This window comes from Phocoena phocoena, chromosome 1 (assembly GCF_963924675.1).
Source record: "Phocoena phocoena chromosome 1, mPhoPho1.1, whole genome shotgun sequence".
NCBI classification, from domain to species: domain Eukaryota; kingdom Metazoa; phylum Chordata; class Mammalia; order Artiodactyla; family Phocoenidae; genus Phocoena; species Phocoena phocoena.
In genome coordinates, this window is record NC_089219.1 from 106083484 (window position 1) to 106105338 (window position 21855).

The 21855-nt window shown below is 43.8% G+C and overlaps 1 protein-coding gene across 1 annotated transcript in view; it reads right to left on the reverse strand.

Annotated features, from left to right (window-relative positions):
• The window catches only part of NOTCH2 (notch receptor 2), a 175080-nt gene that overhangs the window by 2452 nt on the left and 150773 nt on the right, over nt 1-21855 (reverse strand). Inside the window, exons 19-33 of the mRNA XM_065880859.1 lie at nt 21393-21594; nt 19495-19648; nt 18928-19112; nt 17176-17308; nt 12723-12959; nt 9974-10086; nt 8515-9020; nt 6809-7156; nt 5818-5960; nt 5405-5615; nt 4861-4957; nt 3219-3387; nt 2320-2621; nt 1381-1528; nt 294-391 (exon numbers count right to left, since the gene is read on the reverse strand). Of these exons, the coding sequence (XP_065736931.1) occupies nt 294-391; nt 1381-1528; nt 2320-2621; nt 3219-3387; nt 4861-4957; nt 5405-5615; nt 5818-5960; nt 6809-7156; nt 8515-9020; nt 9974-10086; nt 12723-12959; nt 17176-17308; nt 18928-19112; nt 19495-19648; nt 21393-21594 (3046 nt within the window). The remainder of the gene's footprint in view (nt 1-293; nt 392-1380; nt 1529-2319; nt 2622-3218; nt 3388-4860; nt 4958-5404; nt 5616-5817; nt 5961-6808; nt 7157-8514; nt 9021-9973; nt 10087-12722; nt 12960-17175; nt 17309-18927; nt 19113-19494; nt 19649-21392; nt 21595-21855) is intronic.

A 21855-nucleotide genomic window follows, 5' to 3' on the forward strand; every position in this document is an offset into this window, starting at 1 on the left:
CAGAATGAAGACCAGGAGAAAGGGACATGTCAAAGAAGAGAAAGGCAGAAAGGGCTACACCAAAGTTACTGACAGGAGAGCCTGATGCAGACTGAGTACTGAGTAGGCAGAGGGTCAATCCTGACACTTCCCTGGTTAAGCCCAATACAAGCACTCCAGCTCTCTGGACCAAGTTCCAATCTGCTTCCATCTTTGTCTATCCTTATCACAAGAGGAGCTACAGGAGAAAAGCGAAGGCCTTATAATCTGAGGCACTGCTGTGCCTGCCCTCCAGCTCAGAGCCCAGACTGTACCTTGTTGTCCTGCATGTCTCGGTTGGCCCCATTTTTCAACAGCAAAAGGGTCGCCTCCACATTATTCACAGCAGCTGCCCAGTGAAGAGCAGATTTTCCTGCAGGAAAAAAACATTTTTAGGGCTTCCCTGGTGGTGCAGTGGTTAAGAATCTGCCTGCCAACGCGGGAGACACGGGTTCAAGCCCTGGTCTGGGAAGATCCCACACGCTGCAGAGCAACTAAGTCCGTGCGCCACAACAACTGAGGCTGCGCTCTAGAGCTCGCGAGCCACAACTACTGAAGCCCGCAGGTCTAGAGCCCGTGCTCCGCAATAAGAGAAGCCACCGCAATGAGAAGCCCGCACACCCGCTCGCTGCAACTAGAGAAAGCCCGCGTGCAGCAACAAAGACCCAACGCAGCCAAAATTAAAATTAAAAACAAAACAGAACAAACAAAACATTTTTATAAGCAGACAGAGCAGAAGGACACGTCCTACTCCTACTATCGGGAAGCATCAGGATTTGTACAAGGAAACCTTGAACTTCTCAGACGGCAGTAGGAAGCCAGTTCTCTCTGGGGGCCCATAGGAAAAACCCAAGTATTATATTAATTTTCCCCTATTCTAGAAATACTTCAGTACAGGCTGCCTTGCCTCCAGAAGACCTCTAAGTAAAAGGATCATCTGTCTATGGTACCACATCCCTCACATGGCAGAATCTACCCTGTCGCACACTGAAGGCAATAACCTACTGATTTATTACATGCCAGAATGCATAGTTAGAATATCTCACAACCCTCACCTCCACAATGAAGTTGGCTCTCACATCCTCATACCAAGAGTGGTATGCCTGGGAACGTACACAGGGTAACCTTCCATAGACCTGCTTTGAGATCTGAGAACCCTCACCAAAAATCCCTTCCCAGCTTCATCTACGGACCTCCCACTGTCTCAGATCTCTGAACTCAATATGGTAAAAGGAAGAATGAATGACTGAATGAATCTTCAGTGGATTCGGATTTGGGACAGCTCATTAAGGATCGTGCAACCATCTTCCTCAGAGGCTTGCTTTGCAGGTGGGAATCTGAATCCCTGCTTCTCATCCCTACCGTGGTCGTCCACTGCATTCACATCGGCTTGGCAGTTGATCAACTCCGCCACCATTCCCTCCACAGCTAGGCGGGCAGCCAGGATCAGGGGTGTCGTGCCATCATTCATCCTGGCATCTAGATCAGTTACTCGGTTGCGGATCAGTATCTAGAACACGAGAAAGCACAGAAAAGAGAGTCACCTGGATACAAAAAATAATGAAGCTAAGATAAGAAATAACAGCATCAGAGCTGAGGCTACACTGTAAGTCCCTGGAGTACAGGGAATGTCCTGTTATCTTTGTGCCCACGGTTCTACCATGGTCAGTCAGTAAATATTTGTTGAATGCATGAATGAAGAAGTAAACGGATGAACGAAAATACAAGTAGGTGCTCAAGCTTTACAATGGCTATGTAAACTAATGTACTTCTACTTTCTAAAGCAAAAAGAGGGATGTGGGAAAATACCACAACCTCAGTTATGGTGTATAGGTTAAGATGATACAGCATGCCTCCAATTTCCTCATCAGGGTAGAATAATAGGGCATCAGGTATACATTATGAACTCATGTCAAGAAGCCCGCCAAGGAGCAGCTGGAAGCCCATATGGTCAGATATATCTAGAGGGAGAAGCTGACACTAGTCAGAGGCTTCATAACAGGTATCACTCCCATCTGAGCTTTTCATATGGGAGGCATTCTGCCACGCTAAGCAGTGATTAACAATCAGAAGACTGGTGTTATCTGCTGTTGGCTCTATTGTTTCCTGGCCGTAAATGGTCAAGTCTGTTTGCCTGCCTCCCTTTTCCTGCTTTCCCTTTTCCTTTCCAGCAAGCAGGACTCTATCATCTGCCTTATTCTCTCAAAGAGTCATCGAACAAATGCAATGGGATATTAAGTGCCTTAATAAAGGGAAAATATACTAGATCCATAAGGAACCAACTCTTTACATGTTCTTTACCTGGAAGACACCTTGGGCATCGGCTGCCACGGCGGCATGGAGAGGGCAGCGGCCCATGTTGTCCTGGGCATTGGCATCGGCACCTGCATCCAGGAGGCGCTTGGCAGCGTCAGCCCTCGAGTAGCGGGCTGCAAGATGCAGGGCCATCTCACCAGTCCGGTCTGTCTGGGCTTGGAGGCTGGCACCCTGGTAGACCAAGTCTGTGATGATGTTGGCGGAAGAGTCCTCTGCATCTTCATCTTCATCACTCATATCTGAGCTGCCTCCTCGAAGAGAAGCCAGCATCAGTGGGGTGCACCCATCTAGAGGAAGGGAAAATTCCAGAAAGTATTCGAGGAGGGGAAGGACATTAATGTTCAATTAACCCTATTGTTGTTCAATGTGAAGGAAATTATTCTTTTGTGAAAAAACTCTGTGATTCTTGTGGTAATTGGCAATTGACTTTTCCTGGATAACATCCTTTCTGTAAAGAGCAGCTATTCTCTACGTTAAATAAGCTTTCCTGTTCAAGTTCCTAAGTGCTATGTTATTCTAAATTGGACAACTTTTAAAAATATCCAGTATTAATAAACTATGTGCACTAAGGTACGAACTAAACAAACTCTCTATCCCTCTGCTTTGGAATATTATTTTTTTGTCCTACTAAAATCTATCCCAAATAATCAGCCTGTTTGCTGTCGACCATGCTGTATGTGAAGCAATGAGAAATCCTTCCCTCTTTTCTCATATAAATTCATAATTTCTGCAAGCCTGTGTTCCTTAAACATTCATTTCCTCAAGCTGATTTCCAATCTGCGAAGTCAGAAGGGAGCGTATCACCAAGTGGGACAAACACAGGGATAAGGTGGAAGCCAGGGCAGGCATGCGCAACGAGAAAGGGGAGGCTTGCAGGTGCTGACCTGGGCCGCGGACGTTCACATCCAGCACATCCACCTCCTGCTCTGCCTGCGGAGGAGTGAGAGCCAACGATGGTGTCCTACGGATATCTGCAGCTTCAAGGTGCTGCTGTGTCCACGGCCGTCGGTCGATGGGATCATCTTCTTCTGAGAGTAAAGCCTCATCTTCAGCCTGAAAGGAGAAGACAACTCTCCCTAACAATCTGGCCCACGCCAGGAGCTGCAGACAAGGAGCTAGTCCAGAGTCTCCCATCACTTCTAATCTCCCACCCAGTATTCTCTGTCCTCCTATCGAATCTTCCAGATGATTATCCACATTGGCTTCCCACTGCTCTCATGATGTGGTTCCTGTTTACCTCTCCTGCATCATCTGTACCACTCCCCTAACCTCCCCAATCCCACACTCTAGGCTTCAGCCTTACTACGTCACCTATATTACCTACCTAACATGCCATCTACAGATCCCCAAAGCACCATTTTCCCGCTTCTGGGCTTTTGCCTATGTTGTTCCTTCAGCCTGCCATGGTCTCTCCCAATTCTTTGTCTGACTAACTCCTGTCTACCCTTCAAGTAGAAAGTAGACTCTAATTCCTCTTGTCGGTCCTACAGAGCACCCTCTGCTCACTCTCCTTAACTGAGCACGTGTTAAGTATTTACATGGCACTACATGGCACTTTCTACTGCTACCTGAAAGGTTCCTCACAACAGGGAACAAGCCTTGCTCAAGGTTGTCTGCTTGTACCCTGTATTTAACCCAGTGCCCAGCACAGAGCAAGGCTTCAGGAAGTATTTATTGAATATTATTATTATAATTTTAAAACCAGCTGCCCTTTATGAAGTATTTAGTATGTGACAGAAAATAGGGAAGGCAATTTACACGTATTGCTGTATTTAATCCACACAACAACTCATAGAGGAAAGAATTATTACTATTTTCCCTATCTTATGGATTAAGGTAATTAAATACAAAGAGGTTAAGTAATGTGCCAGAGTTTTGGACTTGAATCCAGTTCTGACTATAGCTAAAGCAATGTTCTTAACCATCATGGTGTACTTCATGCCTGTACTCCTCAAGCATTTGTCTCCTCAAGCTGATTTAGACTATCCTTGGATACATGCATATCCCAGCCATGTATATCTATGGGTGAATGGTCTCCTTTTTCAGGTCAGACTCAGCCCAATGTTTACCTCTTACTTCTATACGGCTTTAGTTTCCAGGGCTCAAGCTTTGAAGCCTCCGAACTCAGTGGTCATTGGCTCTCTTCCACTGATTAGTTCCACCTTCCCTTCCAGAAGGAGAAGTACCCAGAGAGGATAAGGGAGAGATCTAGCCATGAAGGAAATTGCTATTTACACACAGCAGTCCTTATTCAAGTACCATCAGCATGACACTTGAGGAAGGAAGCATGTTTGTTTTATTATTGTTAAAGAGTTCTTTTTGAAAAACTTACACAGGTAACCCAAGGCCATCAGTGACCTAAAGATTCCTGCTTTTTCAGACAACGTAGGATAGCCTCTGCCTGGCCAACATGTAAAGAATATCACCCTTTCCTCCCATTCATGACACTCTAGATACCAAAGGACAGAAATATGAAATGTGAGCAGCTAATGGATAACAATGGTGGTTCTACCATGGCTAGCTTACCTTGGCTTTCTTTGGCTGGGGCCCTTCATCGTCGACCCAATGTTCACTTGTTCCAGAACCAATTAGGTTAGCCTCTGAGACTTGCACTGAGAGATTTCTGATGTGACGGAATTATGAAGGTGTAAAATAAGGGCAGATGTTATATCATAAACGAACAAAGAAGTTTTCAATACTTTTTCTACCATCACACACTCTCATGGCTATAGTCAGACTTTCAGGGCCTTTGGCCCAGGAAAAAATGGGCAATATTACCTCCCATTGCCTGAGGAAATATCCTTTCCTTTCCCACTAATCAAGAGCTGACAACAAAAGTGTGCCTGCCTCATCACAGAAGCTGAGGACCACTGTGATTATATGTACAGAACTGAAGCATCCAGACACTTATTTTATAGTCACTCAGTAGGCATCGAGAATCATGGTCAAGCGTAATAACACAGCATGGCCAGAGCTCAGAATATAAAATCATGATTCAACAAGATCTGATTTTCCTCTTATCCATGCTCATTATTACTGTGAAGGGTAGCTTGTTGGCAGACTCCCTTACTTCAGCCCCACAGCATCCTGTCCCACTGGCTCACGACGTTTGTGATTGCTGGAGTCACGGCGAAGGGTGAAGCCTTCAGGCAGCCAGAGGGAGCCATGCTTACGCTTTCGTTTTGCCATGATCACCCCCAGCAGGATAATAAACAAGACAATAACAACAGCAACAGCAAGTAGATAGATAAGCTGGGTGCGTTTTGGGGTCAGGGATTCACCTGAAAGTGCAGAGAGACAGGGAAAAGTGATGAATAAAACATCCACCTCTCAGTATTCCCCCTACATTCCTTCAGAGAACAACTCTGACCTCACCAGCCCTGAGAGATAGAGAGCCGCACATTGTAAACCATGCCTTGTTCTTTCTGCCCGCAAGTGACACCTTTCTCCCCATACTTTCCCCTTAATTCCAGTGCTACTCACTGACAACAGACACAAGAGGGTACGACAGGGTCCCCTGGATGGCGTGAGACGCCAGAAGAGCTGCTGCCGCATCCGTATTCTTGAAGCACTGGTCTGAGTCTTGGACACACTGGCGGTTGTCAATTTCCAGGAATACCTGAGAGCTGTGGGAAGCCGAGGGGAAAGAGGTAGAAGGGAAATGGGGAGAAAACGGAAGGGTGTCAGTCCAGGAATCTGAGTTGGAGAGGCTGACACGAGCCTTCTTCCTCACCCTCAGCCTCAGGCTCTCCACCTCTGGATGCTGCCTCCAGAAAGATCTCGGAAATTAAGACGCTGTCCATCTAGATCCTAAACATTCATTCTCACTTGGGAGATGTCTCGCTATCCTTGGTCTGGCTGGGTCTAAGCGTTCCGACTTAGGCAACATAAGACAAAGTGAGAAAATGGGGTGAAGCTGTCTTTGGTGGGCTTCTCCTACCCGTTCCAACGTACTCAAAGGTACATAGAGCCACTCTAAAAATACACCCCTGCCCCTTGTTTTTGTTCCTTACTCTCCTTTGTCTCTGCATCTGTACTTCAGCTAGCTATTGAATTGAACACTGTGAGATATACTAACCATGTGGTGTGTGAATGACAGAACATCTGCAGAACGTCACCACTGTCAAAGAGACATAAATGAAGGGCCTTGAAGAGAAGGCCAGGATTAATACAAAGAGGAGTCATTACTAGAGGGATTTAAGGTAACTCTGGCAAACGGTTAGAGATTCTAGCACTTGAGGAGGCCATCCTGACATCCTGCCCCCCACTTGCTCCAGCCCACTTTTCAGGATCCCCCAATCAAGGCAAACCTTTAGCACTAACGGTAAATACTGGGATCATGGGCTTGTGTTACTTGGTTTGGCTGTTCTTTTTCTGACCTTTCATTTTTATAGGTGCAGTTACGACTTCTGTGTACCAAAGTGCTCAGCTTGATAAAATTAAGCTTTAAGAAGTTCAGAAATTAAAAACTTACCCAGCCACTTCCTGTTCTTGATCGCCTGGAAGGGACCTGCGCGTCAATCTCTGCTTCTTCATGGCAGCTGACTTTTCACCATAATAGGGGTAGACCATAAGGTCCCCCTGGGCATCCCGTTTGATGCGTAGGTTGGTGTGGAGCAGGGTGCCCAGTGCCCGCAAGAAGCTGCGAGCATCCTGGAGCAGCTGTTCAGGTGGCATCAGCACCACAATTACCAGGGTACCCTCTGCCAGGTTTTCTGGCCGGTCAGCAGCACAGTCCAGCCCATCCCAGCCACACTCCTCACTGTTGCATCCCTGGTCACAATGGTTGTCTTTGAAGTGGTCTGCACAGTATTTGTCATATCTAGGCAGGGGGAGTCAGAGGAGGAAGAGGACAAGGTAAGGGTCTCAGACCAGACCGGAGCTCAATTTGATTTCCCCTTGGAACTAATGTGGATTTTCCTACCCATTTTCTATGGCTCAGATTAGATCCCGAATGTCCCATGAAGCCTTCTGTGACTCTCCTATCCCTGCCTTCTTAGAGTATATATAGTCTACACCCCTTAGTGTCAGTGAGTGCTCTCTGAATGAGAAACAAAACGGTACTCACTACACTCACGGGCCCCCAGGCAGCTCACAATCTTGTTAAATCAGATTTGTAAACAAATCTGGAACAAAAATCTACTTGGTTCATGCTTCCTTTATTTTTTTTTTTTAATCCATTGCCTCTAGGCTTTCAGAAGTAAAACATGACTCTAGAGAGTGCTTCCAGAAACTGGATAGTAGCCCTGTACCATCAAGAGATGCTGTACAGTGGACCATGTTGATATGGCCCAATTCTTTTCTAATCAAGATTGAATCCCAGCCCTGGAAGGTATAGATGGGGAGCAGTGTGTCCCACACAGGATACCAGATCTAATTTGTACAGTATCTTTCAAACACTGGGAAAAGGAAATTGAATCCCAAAGCCCGGTGATGCAAAAATCATTTTATTTCCACTCTCCTCTCCTCCCCCACTCCCATCCCTTGATGGTTCCACCATCTAGTACAACTTGTGCCACTCTAGCTCAGGTCAGGAGTAGCTGTTTGTGCTTTGGCAAGTTCTTGAACCTTCTAGGTCTCAGTTCCCTCACCTGTGAAAGGCCATTAACAATACCTATGCCTCACAAGGTTGGTGAAAATTAATCAGAGTTAAACTAAATGGGATGACTAAATGGAAAGTCATTAGGTAACCCACAGAGCCCCCTATAACTGCAACAATGAAGACCTGGAGGGTTAAGTTGCCTAGGCTAGCTTATGCTTCCTGATAAACCTGATGGGGAAACCCTGTCTTAGGGAAAGGAATGGGGCAAATAGAGAGAGGTACAGACCTTTCCATCCATCCTGCAGGCAGGTTATGTGAGAGGCTGCCTGAGAGTGGGTAACAACACTTCCAAAAGTTATTTCCCCCAGGAGGTTGTGAGAGCAGCAGACGAGGAAGCAGAGACAGGCAGAGAGAGGGCGGTTGTGCAGTGAGCATTCCTGCCCCTCTGTCAGCAAGGGAGAGCACAGGGCAGCGTGCGCTGGGACAAGGCTGACACCAGGAAGGAGAGGGCCCCAGGGCACCAGTCCGAAAAGCAGAGGCAGCTTGGGCTGAAGCACTGGAGTGGTTAGGAGCAACAACAAGAAACCGAGGTATGTTAGTGACAGTGTCCCTCAGTTCTGGGGACCCTGGATGCTTACTTGCACGTCTTGCTATTCCTCTGGCATTCAAAGTTGTCAAACAGGCACTCAGCCGTGTTGCACAGCTCATCACACTGGTTGTTGATGTAATCCCAGCAGGGAAGCGGGGAGGAGCAGTTGGCCCAGGGGTTCTCCATGGTGAGGGAACAGTCACCCCCATCCCACTGGCAGGCATGGCTGTTGCAGGCCTCATCGCAGACGCCATCCCGAGCTTTGTCGGCACAATACTGGCTCAGACAGGTGGCAGGAGGGGTGCTGGTGGGAGCTGTGTAGAATTCACAGTGGCTGCCCCAGAACGGCGGGGAACACTTGCAAGAGTAATAAGGAGGCTGGCGCTGAGGGTAGCAGCTGCCCCCGTGCTGGCAGGGGCTACTGGCACAGCCTGAGTCGCAGTCCTGGGGGTTGGGGCAGAAGCAGCGGGGTCCTGAGGCTGTGTGCACACACTGCTCCCCTCTCCTACACTTCACCTGTCCACAGCTGCTCTGGCATCTCGCCCCAGAGAATCCCTGTGGAAATCAGTGAACAAATGAGAATGGCAGGCTGACTCCTGAGGGCATGCCCCATTTTCCCTCCCAATCCCCTCTCTGCCACACCTCTAGGGAGGTAAAGACTAGACCCTTGGCTAAGATCCCTCCGTGTAGCCTCCTGGACCAAGTTCTAGGAAGAGACCTCTTCAAGTCAACCTATAGGTTAGGGCTGGCGGTTCCATAGGATGAACATAGAATTTTCTCACTCTAAGAGCTCAGTTCTAGAAATGAAGTCAACAGTTCATGGTAGGATAAGAGTCAGGTGACACCGTATCTATTAGCACCTTTCCTAAGCATCATTAGATCACTCATACAGTGACTTTATAGGGGAAAAACCTCACTTCAGAGTATTAGGTGTCTGAAAACCTTTCCTATGCCATTTCGTTCCTGGCCTTCTCGCTCAGTCCAGGCCAAGGTTACTGGACAGGTTTCCTTCGGTATCTATCCACACGTAGTGATCTGTGTTAGAGAGGTGTTAGCCTCTGGCAGTAGCAAAAGTGTTTGCACAGCAAATGGCTAACGTTAGGCTTCCTTCTAGTTGAAGAAGTAGCCTGCTCTCAAATAGTCCCTGCCAAGGAATGTGAGCAGGGTGGTATTTCCAACTAACTCTCTCCCCATCTGGGCAGTAAGACTACCCTCCAGCACAAGACCCAGAAGCCAGAGACACCAGCCCTGATTTCAAGGGAACATTCCATTGCCCTTGGTGCTTCTGAAGATTGACAGTCACAGATCAGGGAGCTCACCGTTTCTGGAAGTATTTTAACAGTTCTAAATGGAAAACTGAAGCACTTGCTCCGAAAGAGGCTAAAATTAAGAAACGTCCCCACCAAGATAGTTCCCCACAGAGCTCGGAAACACCAGGTTTAATCTCAGCTTCGTCACAGACTGTGTGGAAGAGAGCATCCTCCTTCAATAGGCAACACGGCACTCACCGGGGGACAACGACAAATGAAACCATCAGGCATGTTGCTGGCCACAGCACAAGTCCCTCCGTTTAGGCAAGGCATCTGGGGACACACATCGACGAACGTTTCACAGTGACGACCTCAGAGTAGAAAATGAAAGGGTGTTTTAAAAGCCAGAAGTAGTAACTGCAAGTTACAGAACAGAACACTCCTGGGATGTGGGCCAGTCAAAGGATTGGAGAAGGAGGGAGAGGTATGAGAATTAAGTTCTAATCCTAAGGGAACAAAAGAGGATGAGGAAGGCACTCATTGGATCTCAACATGCGTGGCCCATCACCGACTCAGGGCAGTTCCCTCATCTGTTTTATCTACAGTAATAAGCACAAATGGCACACATACGTGCCTGAATCGACTCACAAAACAAGATTTTTTTTAAAAAAAATGACTAATCCCTCCAAAAACAAAAAGGAAAATGACATCTAAGCTTTTTTTGAAGGCACTTCAGCTTTCATGAGTCAAAAGAAACATTTAGCAAAAGTGTTCACTGCATTTTAACACCGTCTATTTCAAAAGAGAGGCTACACCAGACCAATACATCTAAATGGTGATTAACATATACACACTACTATATATAAAATAGATAATTAATAAGGACCCTACTGTATAGCACAGGACACTCTCTACTCAATACTCTGTAATGACCTATACGGGAAAAGAATCTAAAAAAGAGCGTATATATGTATATGTATAACTGATTCACTTTGCTGTACAGCAGAAAGTAACACAACGTTGTAAATCAACTATACTACGAAAAAAATTAAAAGAAAAAAGCTAAGAAAAAGGGTGATTTGCAGTTTATAGCGAATTTTCATCAGTGACGTCCTCTTTTCAATCATTTTCTAGCCTTTCTGTAACCTGATTGGCACTGTTTCCAAACACAGCTTAATATTCCCAGAGTTAATGATCTCTAGGCACAGTTCAGTTCTAAAACAGAAGCTATCCTGAGCCCACTGTTCCATGACAAACTGACAAACTGAACTAAGCAAATGAAATCATGGGGGCGGGGGGGACATGGGGCAAGGATTCAGGCCCCATCTGGCCTTCAGGCACTTGGAAGGGAAGAGATGGCTTTAAAAATTAAAATGAAACTAAAATAGCAGCAATTTTGGCCAACCAGAATAATGAGGCAGGAGTTACAGATGTTTGTTTCTTCAAATCATAGCAGCAGACAATAAGCAAGAACAGCCACCCCATGTGCACAGGGCTCAGGGACTGATGGCCCCTTGATGTTCATCTCAGCATCAGCACCCCACCGTAACCGCGATCAATGAGTCAAAGGATTTTTTATTCACAAGTGTAGAAAATGTAGAAACACCACTTCCCGACTAGGGGACCCCAATTCAAGGTGGCCTCCATTCCTTCCTTCATCTATTTCCTTCTTCCTTTGTAAGAGCTTATCATCATTTCCAAATAAAGGAAGCCTCAGAGGTAATGAAAGGAACAGGAGTCAGTTCTGCTCTTCTGGCCTCTCAAGCACATCATGACCGATATGAGACTCCAGACAGATTGTTCATATTCTTTCTGTCCAGTGTTACCTCGAAGGCATGATTTTCATAATGGATTGTTTCTCTTTTGATAATGTACCTAGGCATCTTCTATATTTCAAATGTACCTAGGCATCTTCTATATTTCAAAATCCATCCCACTTTTAATAAAATTCCCAAGTTCTTAAAGGTAGCACATCTTCAAAACTGGAAGGAAGAATGTCTGGATATAATAGGCTCAGAATGTAGCAGAGTCCAACTTGCCAAGCTATTAGTAGGTAGACTACTAGCTATTACTGCAGACTCTCATCTGACTCCCAAGGAATACTTCTACAGCATAAGATTCGGATGGACCCCAGAAGTGCAAAACAGATTTCTGAGTATCTGATGATACTGCCATATTTAGACATAAACAACTATTTTAGCTCCCCAAAGTCACTAAGCTGCCCTCCTCCAGAAATAATTAGCAAGTGTCTATGATAAAGTCCCTATTCTGAGGCAGGACTTGGTCATCTTTATAATCTGTGATGAACACAGCCAAGTCTTAAGACGGCAGGTCATACTTGTGACTTCTGAAGTTTTCCTTTTCAAACCCTCATCGACCAATTCTGGTTATACACACCCCAATTTGGATCTCCTCCCTTTAAGTGTCCTAGAAGACCCTAAGCCTCTCTGGATTCCCACAGAGGTGGAAAGGTCACTGTGGCAGCGACTACCCAGTAACTCAAGTCACTACATGCCAAAGGAGGCAGGGTGATGAAACCAGAGTTAGATGTAAGGTTCCTGAAAACAAGATGTTATTTTGCTCAGATGAAGAGTTCTGGAGATGGATGGTGGGGATGGTAGTGTAACAGTGTGAATGTCCTAAACACCACTGAACTGTATACTTAAAACTGGTAAAGATGGTAAACTTTAAGTTATGTGTATTTTACCTCAATTTAAAAATGTTATTTTGCTCAACTACTCCCAACATTCTATTTCTTTTTTTTTTATATTTCTGCTACAATATGATATAATGAATGTATAACAAAAGAGATAGCATCTCTCAGGAATAGCAAACATCGATGGAGCACAGACCTAAGAAAAAATTGGGCCCTTGAATTAAGCTGGTCTAGTTTTTCACATATGAGAAAAGCTTCACTCGGGTCTGGGATGTGTCATACAGGGCCCAATTTCCTCACTAAAATCCCCCTCCGAGGCACAGTGGCTGGGGAGGCTGGAAAGTCGCTCACCGGTAAAGGCACTGCGGCAGACACACAGGTAGTCATTGGTAAGCTGTATGCAGTCTAGGCTGCCCTCAGAGCTGCAGGGGTTGGAGAGGCACTCGTTGATGTCTCCCTCACATCGCTCTCCAGCAAAGCCAGGCAAGCAGCGACAACTGTAGCCCCCAATCCTATCCACACACTGACCACCATTAAGGCAGTGGGGACCCCTGGCACAGTCATCAATGTTCTCTTCACAAAGCAGGCCTGGACGAAAGAGAGGAGAGAGAGAAAATCATGACAATCCTTGGAACGCTGCTTTCCAGCAAGGGAGAACCACCCTTATTGGCACTTTCACAATTAGGTTACATTCCTCAGTCTGCGGTGGGAATTTTTAGGTCAGGCAGGGCAAAACACACTCTTGATCAAGGGCAGCTGCCATCCTCTTGGTCAGCAGTAAGGAAAGAATGTACTCAGGGCTTCACATGTACTCTCCCACACAACCAAAAGAAGCAGCTCACTAGGTAGTAGCTAGCATTATTTTCATTAATTTATTCATTTTGATTCAAAATATAAAAACAGTTAAAAAAACAGCAATAAATAAATAAATAGATTACAAGTAAGAATTGGAAGAATTCTTGGTAAGAATTGGAAGTAAATTTTGAGTGACATAATTGACTTTTCCTGTAAAATAGTATAAGTGCACTAATATATTGAAAAAACAGAGGGGAAGTGTCCTGTTGAGAGCTCAAAGGTTATTCCATTTAAAACAGAACTCATTCAATGTGCTGTAATTGTAAATGAGCCATCAAGCATAAGTATCTGTAAATATTTTTGAGAAAGAAACAAAAGAAACCAATGACTGTTCTAGAAGTGATTTCGTGATTAATTCAAAAAATTGCAAAAGAAAGGAAAGCAGTTCTGTATTCCTACCACTTGTAATAGCAAGACTATTGGGAAGAAAAGAAAAATATAAGAAAAGGCCTCATTTTCAATAGCAGTAGCAAAAGATAAAATACCTAAGAATAATCTTAACAAGAAACATGCTACACCTACATGAAGACTTTAAAATGGACCTGAAAGGCTCAAAAAGAAACTTGAATAAATGGAAAGACACTATGGTTTGGTTAGGAAGACTCCTCATCATAAAGATGTCAGTCTTCTTTACACAAATTCATAAATTTAATGTGACTCCGATAAAAATACTAACAGGATTTTTAATAGACAATCTGATTCTAAAATTATATAGAAAAACAAACTATAACCACAGCCTGGAAAACTGTGAAAAAGAAGATCCTTAATATTTAAAGCAGAGAGGCATTGATAAATTAATAGAATAATAGAACAAAAAGGAAAGCCCAGAAAAACACCCAAATACACATGGGAATTTAGAATTTGATAAAGGTGCCATCTCAAATCACTGTATGAAAGATCAAATATTCAGTAAATTGTGTTGGGACAAATCAGTAGCCATATGGAAAAAGTTCTCCAGTATTCTAGTACTTGAAGAAAATATGTGAGAATTCCTTTATAATCTTAGAATGTGAACAGTGTTGCTGACTAGGATTCAAAATACAGAAACCATAAAAAAAAACCCTGATAAATTCAACCTGATTAAAAATAAAAATCTCTGCATGAAAAATTCCCATAAAGAAAATTAAAAAACAAAAAGCAATACATCGGGAATATACTTATATTTTGTTTCATAGACATCTGTTCTCTGTAAAATATTAAGGTAAACAACATAACAGGAAAAAAGGATGCAGATATGAACAGAGAAACCATAGAAAAAAGAAAACCAAATGACTCTTAAATGAGAGTATGTCCATTCACACTGAGGAGAAGCCCACAGGTTTGCTCATACATTGCAATTCAGTAATATCAACCAAAATTACAAATGCACATATTCTCTAAACCAGCAATTCCATTTCTGAAAATTTATTCTACAAATACACTTACACACATGCTAGACAATTCACGTGTCTATCATTAGGGCACTGGTTAAGTAAAATATGGTATGCCCATAAAAGGGATTTCTGCAGAATAAAAAAGATTAAGGAGGTTCTATATTTTGATATAGAAACATCTCCAATTAAGTTAAAAAAAAAAAACCAAGTGCAAAATACTGTGTCTAATCTATCTTCAGAGTAAGAAGTGGGTATTAAAAATATTTTTGTCCTTGGCTTCTATATACATAAAGAAACTCTGAAGGATACATTTAAAAAAAACTCAAGAAAGATACACAGAAAACTAAAGAAAAGTGGTGTTTACTTGTTTGTGAGAGAAGGAGAACTAGGTATATGGGAAAGAGATTTTTCACTGTATGCTCTTTCTACGTGTGTGTGTGTGTGTGTGTGTGTGTGTGTGTGTGTGTTGGGGTGGGGGGTTGTATAAAATTGTGGACCATGTGCATACATTACCTATTAACAAACAAAATCAAAAATTGCAAAGTAAAAGCAAACCGGTATGTGCTCCCACTCTCATAGAATATTTGGTATTCTATGGACTGCTAGTAAAATGAACACAGATGCTTATCCTCCCATCAGAATAGAACCAGCAGTCATGAACAGACCTATCAAGTAAAAGAGAGGTCAACCTCAGCCTGAGGCAGAAGAACTATTACAGTTAGCTCTTGACGTGGGGGACTGGAGGCAACCCAGGCCAAGATCCAAAGCTCAGGAGTATAGAAAGAAAAGCAATAGTGGTAACTCTAACAATGAGGCTGTGGGACTTGAGAGTCCTCTGGAATGTTCACCAAGGGCCAGAGAGAAATAAATACCACTCCACATATCTAACCAAACACAACAGTATAATAACTCAACGAGTTCTAAGTATGACAAACTCAAAGAGATCCACACCTACACACATCATAAAAGACAGAGAATTTTGAAAGCATCAAGAGAGAAGAGACTCATCATGTACAGGGATCCTCAAAACGGTTAGCAGCTAATTTCTCATTAAAAAAATGGAGGTCAAATCACATGGGATGGGATGACACATTCAAAGTACCAGAAGAAAAAGACTGTTAATAATAATAGCAAAACTATCATTTCAGCCATCCTTAACAAATGGTTAGAAGAGAGAAATTTCATTGCCTTATGAAATGATCCATTCTAGGACTGATATCTCTAATTAATAAAAAGTTAACGGTTAAAAAAAAAGTTAATGGTATAGAAGAGATTTTAGTGTAGATGAATATCCATGTGCTTGCCTACATTTCCCACTCTCCCTTGAAGCCAGGTTGAGACCATTTTACTACTTCTGGCCAGTATACTGTGAGCAGTAGTGATGGGTGTCACTTCCAGACTGAGGTATTGAAAGCTGCTGCATGACCCTGTAAGTCTGTCCCTCTTCCCCTGCTGTGGAGGTCTTGGAGGCGCCGTGCTGCAAGCCACATTTCTAAAATATAAAGAGAGGTAGCCCAACACACTCAGACTTGATCTGAGTGACAAAAAAAAAAAAATTGTTGTGTTAAGCCACTGATATTTGAGGTTTAATTTGCTGCTACCAGAATCACAGCTTGTCCCATACAGTACAAGTATTCAAAGGACCAAGCTAACAGCAAGTCAAAATTAACTTCTACTTCTCTTTCAAGCACCGAGCAGAGAACTCAGTACTTTTACAGGACAAATCTTCAAATATTCAAAGGCTGTTTCTCCCTAATTTTTTCTTCCCCGTTAACCTCATTGTTCAATAACTAGCCTACTAGTGGGGTACTCTTCCATTTTAATTTAGTCAAACTCTGAACTCAAGATGGGTAAATTACCAAAATTCACTGACACAAAGGTCTAAGACAGTATAAATATTTCTCTAACATTCTATTCTCTTTGACAATGAGAATCAATTTCCCACCATTGTGGATGGCCTCTTACTTTTTATTTTTTTCACAAGCTGCTCAGAGCAGGTACCATTATAACTACATCTCTTTTAAAAAACAATACTCCAAGCTCTTTCCAAGAGATTGTTTGGAGGCAGGGGAATGCCCCTGGCAAAATGATGGCTCCATCATCCACCATCTAGGGTTGTATCTCATTAGGTCTTACTGCCATTCTTAGTTACAGTCTTGGGCCATCAGTGTTATCCCCTGGCCTTATGAAAATAGGCAAATGTTTTCATGTCATTCATTTCCCCACTTTATGGAGGCAAAACTTGGCAAGTTTAAAAAAATACATGAGCTGGTAAATATGAATTATTTTTTCAAGAGGCCACTAGTTGTCTTCCTGTGAAGCACCAAGAAATCTTGCTAACCAGATTAACTTTGTTGCAACCTTATGTCATTTTCACATGCTGTGTTTCACGGATTTCAACAACAACCAGACAGAATTGGAGTCAGAACATCAGAGCTAGGCAAGAGATGAATGAAATGGCTTGAATTACCAGGATTCAGATAATGCTTGATTTTTAAAAACCCACTCAACACTAAAAATGCATTTATAACTTAGAGAATGCCCTGGATGGAAGACAGGTAAGGCTGATTTCATACCCCGAGTGCCTGGTGGGCAGGAGCACTTGAAATGGTTCACAAGGTCGATACAGGTGCCTCCATTCTGGCATGGCTGGTTCTGGCACTCATCCACTTCATACTCGCAGTTGACACCCTGATATCCTGGGACACACTGCCAAGAGCAAGCAAAAGGAACAGGAAATATTGGCCCATTGTAGGACACAGACCTTGAGAGCAAATGAGATCTGGTAAGTTACCTGTGACCCTCTTCCCCCGGCCCTTATACGCTTCTCTGGCATCATCACACTCTCTTCTAACAACCTTGTGCAGAGTTAGCTCACATCTTACTGGCATTTATCACTTCCAGCCGAAAGTGACAAAAAGCCACTTGAAGGGGAAGGCAAGGACTGAATATTCTGAGCGATATTTCAGATGAAGCCTGTGCAGAACTTTTGTCCCTCCTGTGTGCAGGCTTCCCCTAAAATATGCATTCCTTTGTATGTGATGAGGACCCTGTGACTCACTCAAATGGTATGTGTGGATGGTAGTAAAGATATCACATGTATGGATCTCCAGGTTCAGGAAACTACATGTTTAAGTGTGAGAAACTGACTGGTATGGGGTGAGGGCCCAGAGAGGTGGGCTAGCTAGCTGGGCTAGGGGTAGGGGTTCCAGGGCTTTTAGGGCTCATCAAGAAAGAAGATACCGACCACAAAGTGGCTCTATTTGGGAAATGCTTTGAGTCCCTCACAGCATAAGATCATCCAGAGGGAGAAAGAGGGTAAGGAGAGGAGGGCAGATGAACTTGGAGGGAAGGGGGTTACAGAGATGGGGCTGACGTGTTTGGTGATATCACTCAGCAGCCAGGCCAAGGTCTGTGGATCAGAGAGCTCTGAAGGGCAGCTGTGGCTTGGTATCTTCCTGTCCTGGGGCTTATCTTACCTATGGCTAGCAGTGTCTGGTGCAGGTTTGCAGAATATACAAAGCAGGCAGGCTCTAAGTGGCTAAATTCTACTTATTAATGCTATGTTTAAAACAACTGGATGTGTAAAAATTTGAGTTTGGTTCCAGTGGTTTTTGAGCTAACAGGTCTCAGCCTGCTGTGAAGAAATAAACAACTTAGGGACCAATATACAGATGCCATCTTTGGCTCATTTATGATAAGTAGACAAGCAAAGCTTTTCTCAGTGTTGCTTGGTGGTCTAAATTGGGATCAAATCCACGTCTCTGGTCTTTTGTTAAAATCTTGATCTAACCATTACCAGCCCAGACATTAAGAAGACATGACATGTCCCTTAAAAGACACACACATCCTCAAGTATACACATGTAACAGTATGACACTACACAGAACAGGCTAAGCAACATTTTCTTGAGAGAATTATTAGTTGGTTGATCAATGACTGTATACAAAGATGACATGGGTCAAAGGGACACGCCTCAAAGTGGCTTCTCCTATCTCAACTGCTATTCAGGGAAATACCAGGAGCCGCAGGGCTGGGTGGGACTGTGAAATGCACAGCAGGCGAATGTTGGCTTTGAATCCTGGAAGCAGCCCTGTGGAAGATGGTTCCAGACCTCTGTAAAATTATCTTACCAGAGCTATTTTAACTTACTGCACAGGGGGACTGAAAAAAAACAGTGATTAGTAAACACTGTAATTGTAACTGGAAAAAAAAATCTATAAATTGTGAAAATAAGACATAAGCAGCTAAACTCAATATGTTAATGTTCGTAGGAGTCGTGCCATCTTCTGGGAGGTCGCTGACCTCTCCCTGCTCATCTTACTCACCTCACATCTGTATCCACCAATGAAGTCCCTGCAGGTGGCTCCGTGCTGGCAAGGATTGGACGAGCACTCATCCAGCTGATCCTCACAGTAGCTCCCGGTGTAGCCCAGGGGGCACTGGCAGTGATGCGAGTTGCCAGCACTGATACAGATGCCTGAGTGCTGGCACAGGCGGTCAACGGGCACCCCTGGGAAACCCAGTGGAGGAAGAAACATCATGGAAGAGCATACAACACGTCAGGTTCAGACCAACGAACCTAAGCCGGTTGACACATCAAACTTTATTATTGTCTAGTTCACAATCCTCGGTACCAGCTTTATATTAAAAATAAGCAAGCCCTGAAAGTGGAATATGCCTTCCTTTCACTTCAAATACCTTTCTTTTTGGAACCTCTAGAGCTGTTCCTCTGCCCTTTCACCTTCTGTTTCGGACCCTTTCTCCAGAGTCTTCTCCATCCACTCCTGTCTTCCCTTCCCTCTCCTCCCATGATAACAATATTTGCCCTAAAATGCTGCTGGTCAGTCAATACTTTGTGGACGGACCCTTGAGTCTGAGGGGGCACAGCTCACCTCTGTGGGAGGCCGCAACCTCACAGGAGACATTGGGCACGTCACAGTAAGCACCAGCCCATCCAGACGGACACAGGCACCGGGACTGTGCTTTTTCCTGAATGCAAGTACCTTTGTTTTTACATGGAGACCGACTACAGAGGTTCACCAGGGTCTGAAACAGGGGCATACACATACATCAACATTCAGACACCAGAAACGAAAAAAAAAAGTTACACTGCATTTTAAGAAATCAAAGGAAAGCATATTAATTAATAATTTTAAAAAAAGAGCCCTCACCCAAGCCTTAAACTTAGATCCACTGTCCCCAGATAATCCAATCATTTTATACAATCTAATTCCTTTTGGCTCTGCTATTTAAAAATTCTTACCACACAAGTTTAAGAATTTGAGGAAGCCCAATAGGTTAAGTTATCCCCTACGCCACACTTACGTCTAGAAACATGGCCACCCTATGGGGCTAGAAAGAAAGAGAGAGTTAAAGCTGTCAGACAGCCCCTATGTGCTGCTCCTGAGTGAGAAATCCACGTGGGGCTTGATCAAATCTGTCTGCGGTGAATATGAGTGAAAGGACTTAAAGCCTGTTAAGAAATCTAAAAACTGTCAAAGAGCTTATTTGATGGGAGAAACTCAGGCTTATGAAAAGCATGAGACAAAGACTGTAAGTGAACTAGCACCGTCTCCAAAACTCACATGTGGTGGCCTGGCCCCCCCCCCCCGGGGAGAGGAAGGCCATACTCAACAATACAGACCTTTTGTGAAAGAAAGGGGGAAGGGCAGAGCGCTCCACGAGCACCTGTAGTCTGCACTGTGAGAACAAGCAGGAGCCCTGTGAAGAATACCCTCCTGAAGGGTAAGCTATGACAAAGCGAGAGAGAGGCATGGACATACATACACTACCAAAGGTAAGGTAGATAGCTAGTGGGAAGCAGCCGCATAGCACAGGGAGATCAGCTCCGTGCTTGGTGACCGCCTGGAGGGGCTGGATAGGGAGGGTGGGAGGGAGGGAGATGCAAGAGGGAAGAGATAGGGGAACATATGTATAACTGATTCACTTTGTTATAAAGCAGAAACTAACACACCATTGTAAACCAATTATATTCCAATAAAGATGTAAAAAAAAAAAAAATACCCTCCTGATCCACAGAATCGGCGACAAGCTGTTTAACAGGCAGAGGTGCTTATAGCACCTTTGTTTATGGCAAAGCCTTATTGAAGTGTACTCTGTAAGTCTAGTTAAACTTGGCCATTTATTCCTAAGTTCTTTGGACTGCTGTTATTCTATCATGTACCATTGTTTGAGAGGTAAAGCTACATAAAATTAAACACAATGCTGTTTGGTACGCAACCTTGGAAAAGTTACTTTGCCCCTCTGGGGCTCAGTTTCTTCTTCCACGAAATGAAAGGCTAGACCAGTCAGCTCTGAGGGATCCTTCCCTTATAAGAGTCTATGAAAACGTGTATTATTATAAATAGTTGAATTTAAAAGACATGTGAATAGCTTGGTTTTGAGACTGTTACAATATTGCAAGACATGATAATTCTCATTATCCCCTTAGATGTTGTACCTGAATTTTTAAAATCGTATTTTGATTGTTCTTTATTTCCCTTTTTGTATTTCCTAAATGATATCTATGTGCTTATTTCCCACATGCATTTTTCTGCAGCTCTTGGTTAGCCTGTTATAACAATTTTATATTTGTTAATCCATATAATCTTGCCAGTGTCACCATTTTGGAATCTACCAGCTATTAAGAAGCTCTCCAGATTTATCTCAGGGACATCCCTAAGATCCAGAACTTTCTCTTTTGGGTGGGGCTTATTCTGCCTAGAAAAGTAATAGGTGTAATATTCAACTATTCTGAGGGAGCTGAATGAATGGGATGGAGTCTAATTACCTGACAGTTTTTCCCAGTGTAGCCCAATGGGCAGATGCAGCGGTAGGTACCCAGGCCATCAACACATACTCCTTCATTCAGGCATGGATGAGAGTTGCATTCATTGATCTCATGGAGGCAGAAGGGGCCAGTGAAGCCCAAGGGGCACAAGCAAGAGAAGGAGTTAATCCCATCGATACATGTGCCACCGTTGAAACAGGAGCTAAGAAGCAAACAGGGAGAACAACATTAGCTATGTAATCTGGTTCCTCTGACCTGCTATTTAAAAACTAAGGTTCCTGGAATCTAAGATATTACAGAGGCAAATACTCCTGAGCACCCAAAACTCCTATATCCAGTAAACTTTACCTTTTTCCAAACTAGAATGCACACCAGTCAGCCTGAATCTCAGCTTCCTTTGCACAGCCAAAAAGATTAGAGGAGTATTTAAAAGTCTGAGCTTATTAGAGGCTGAGGCTCCTAA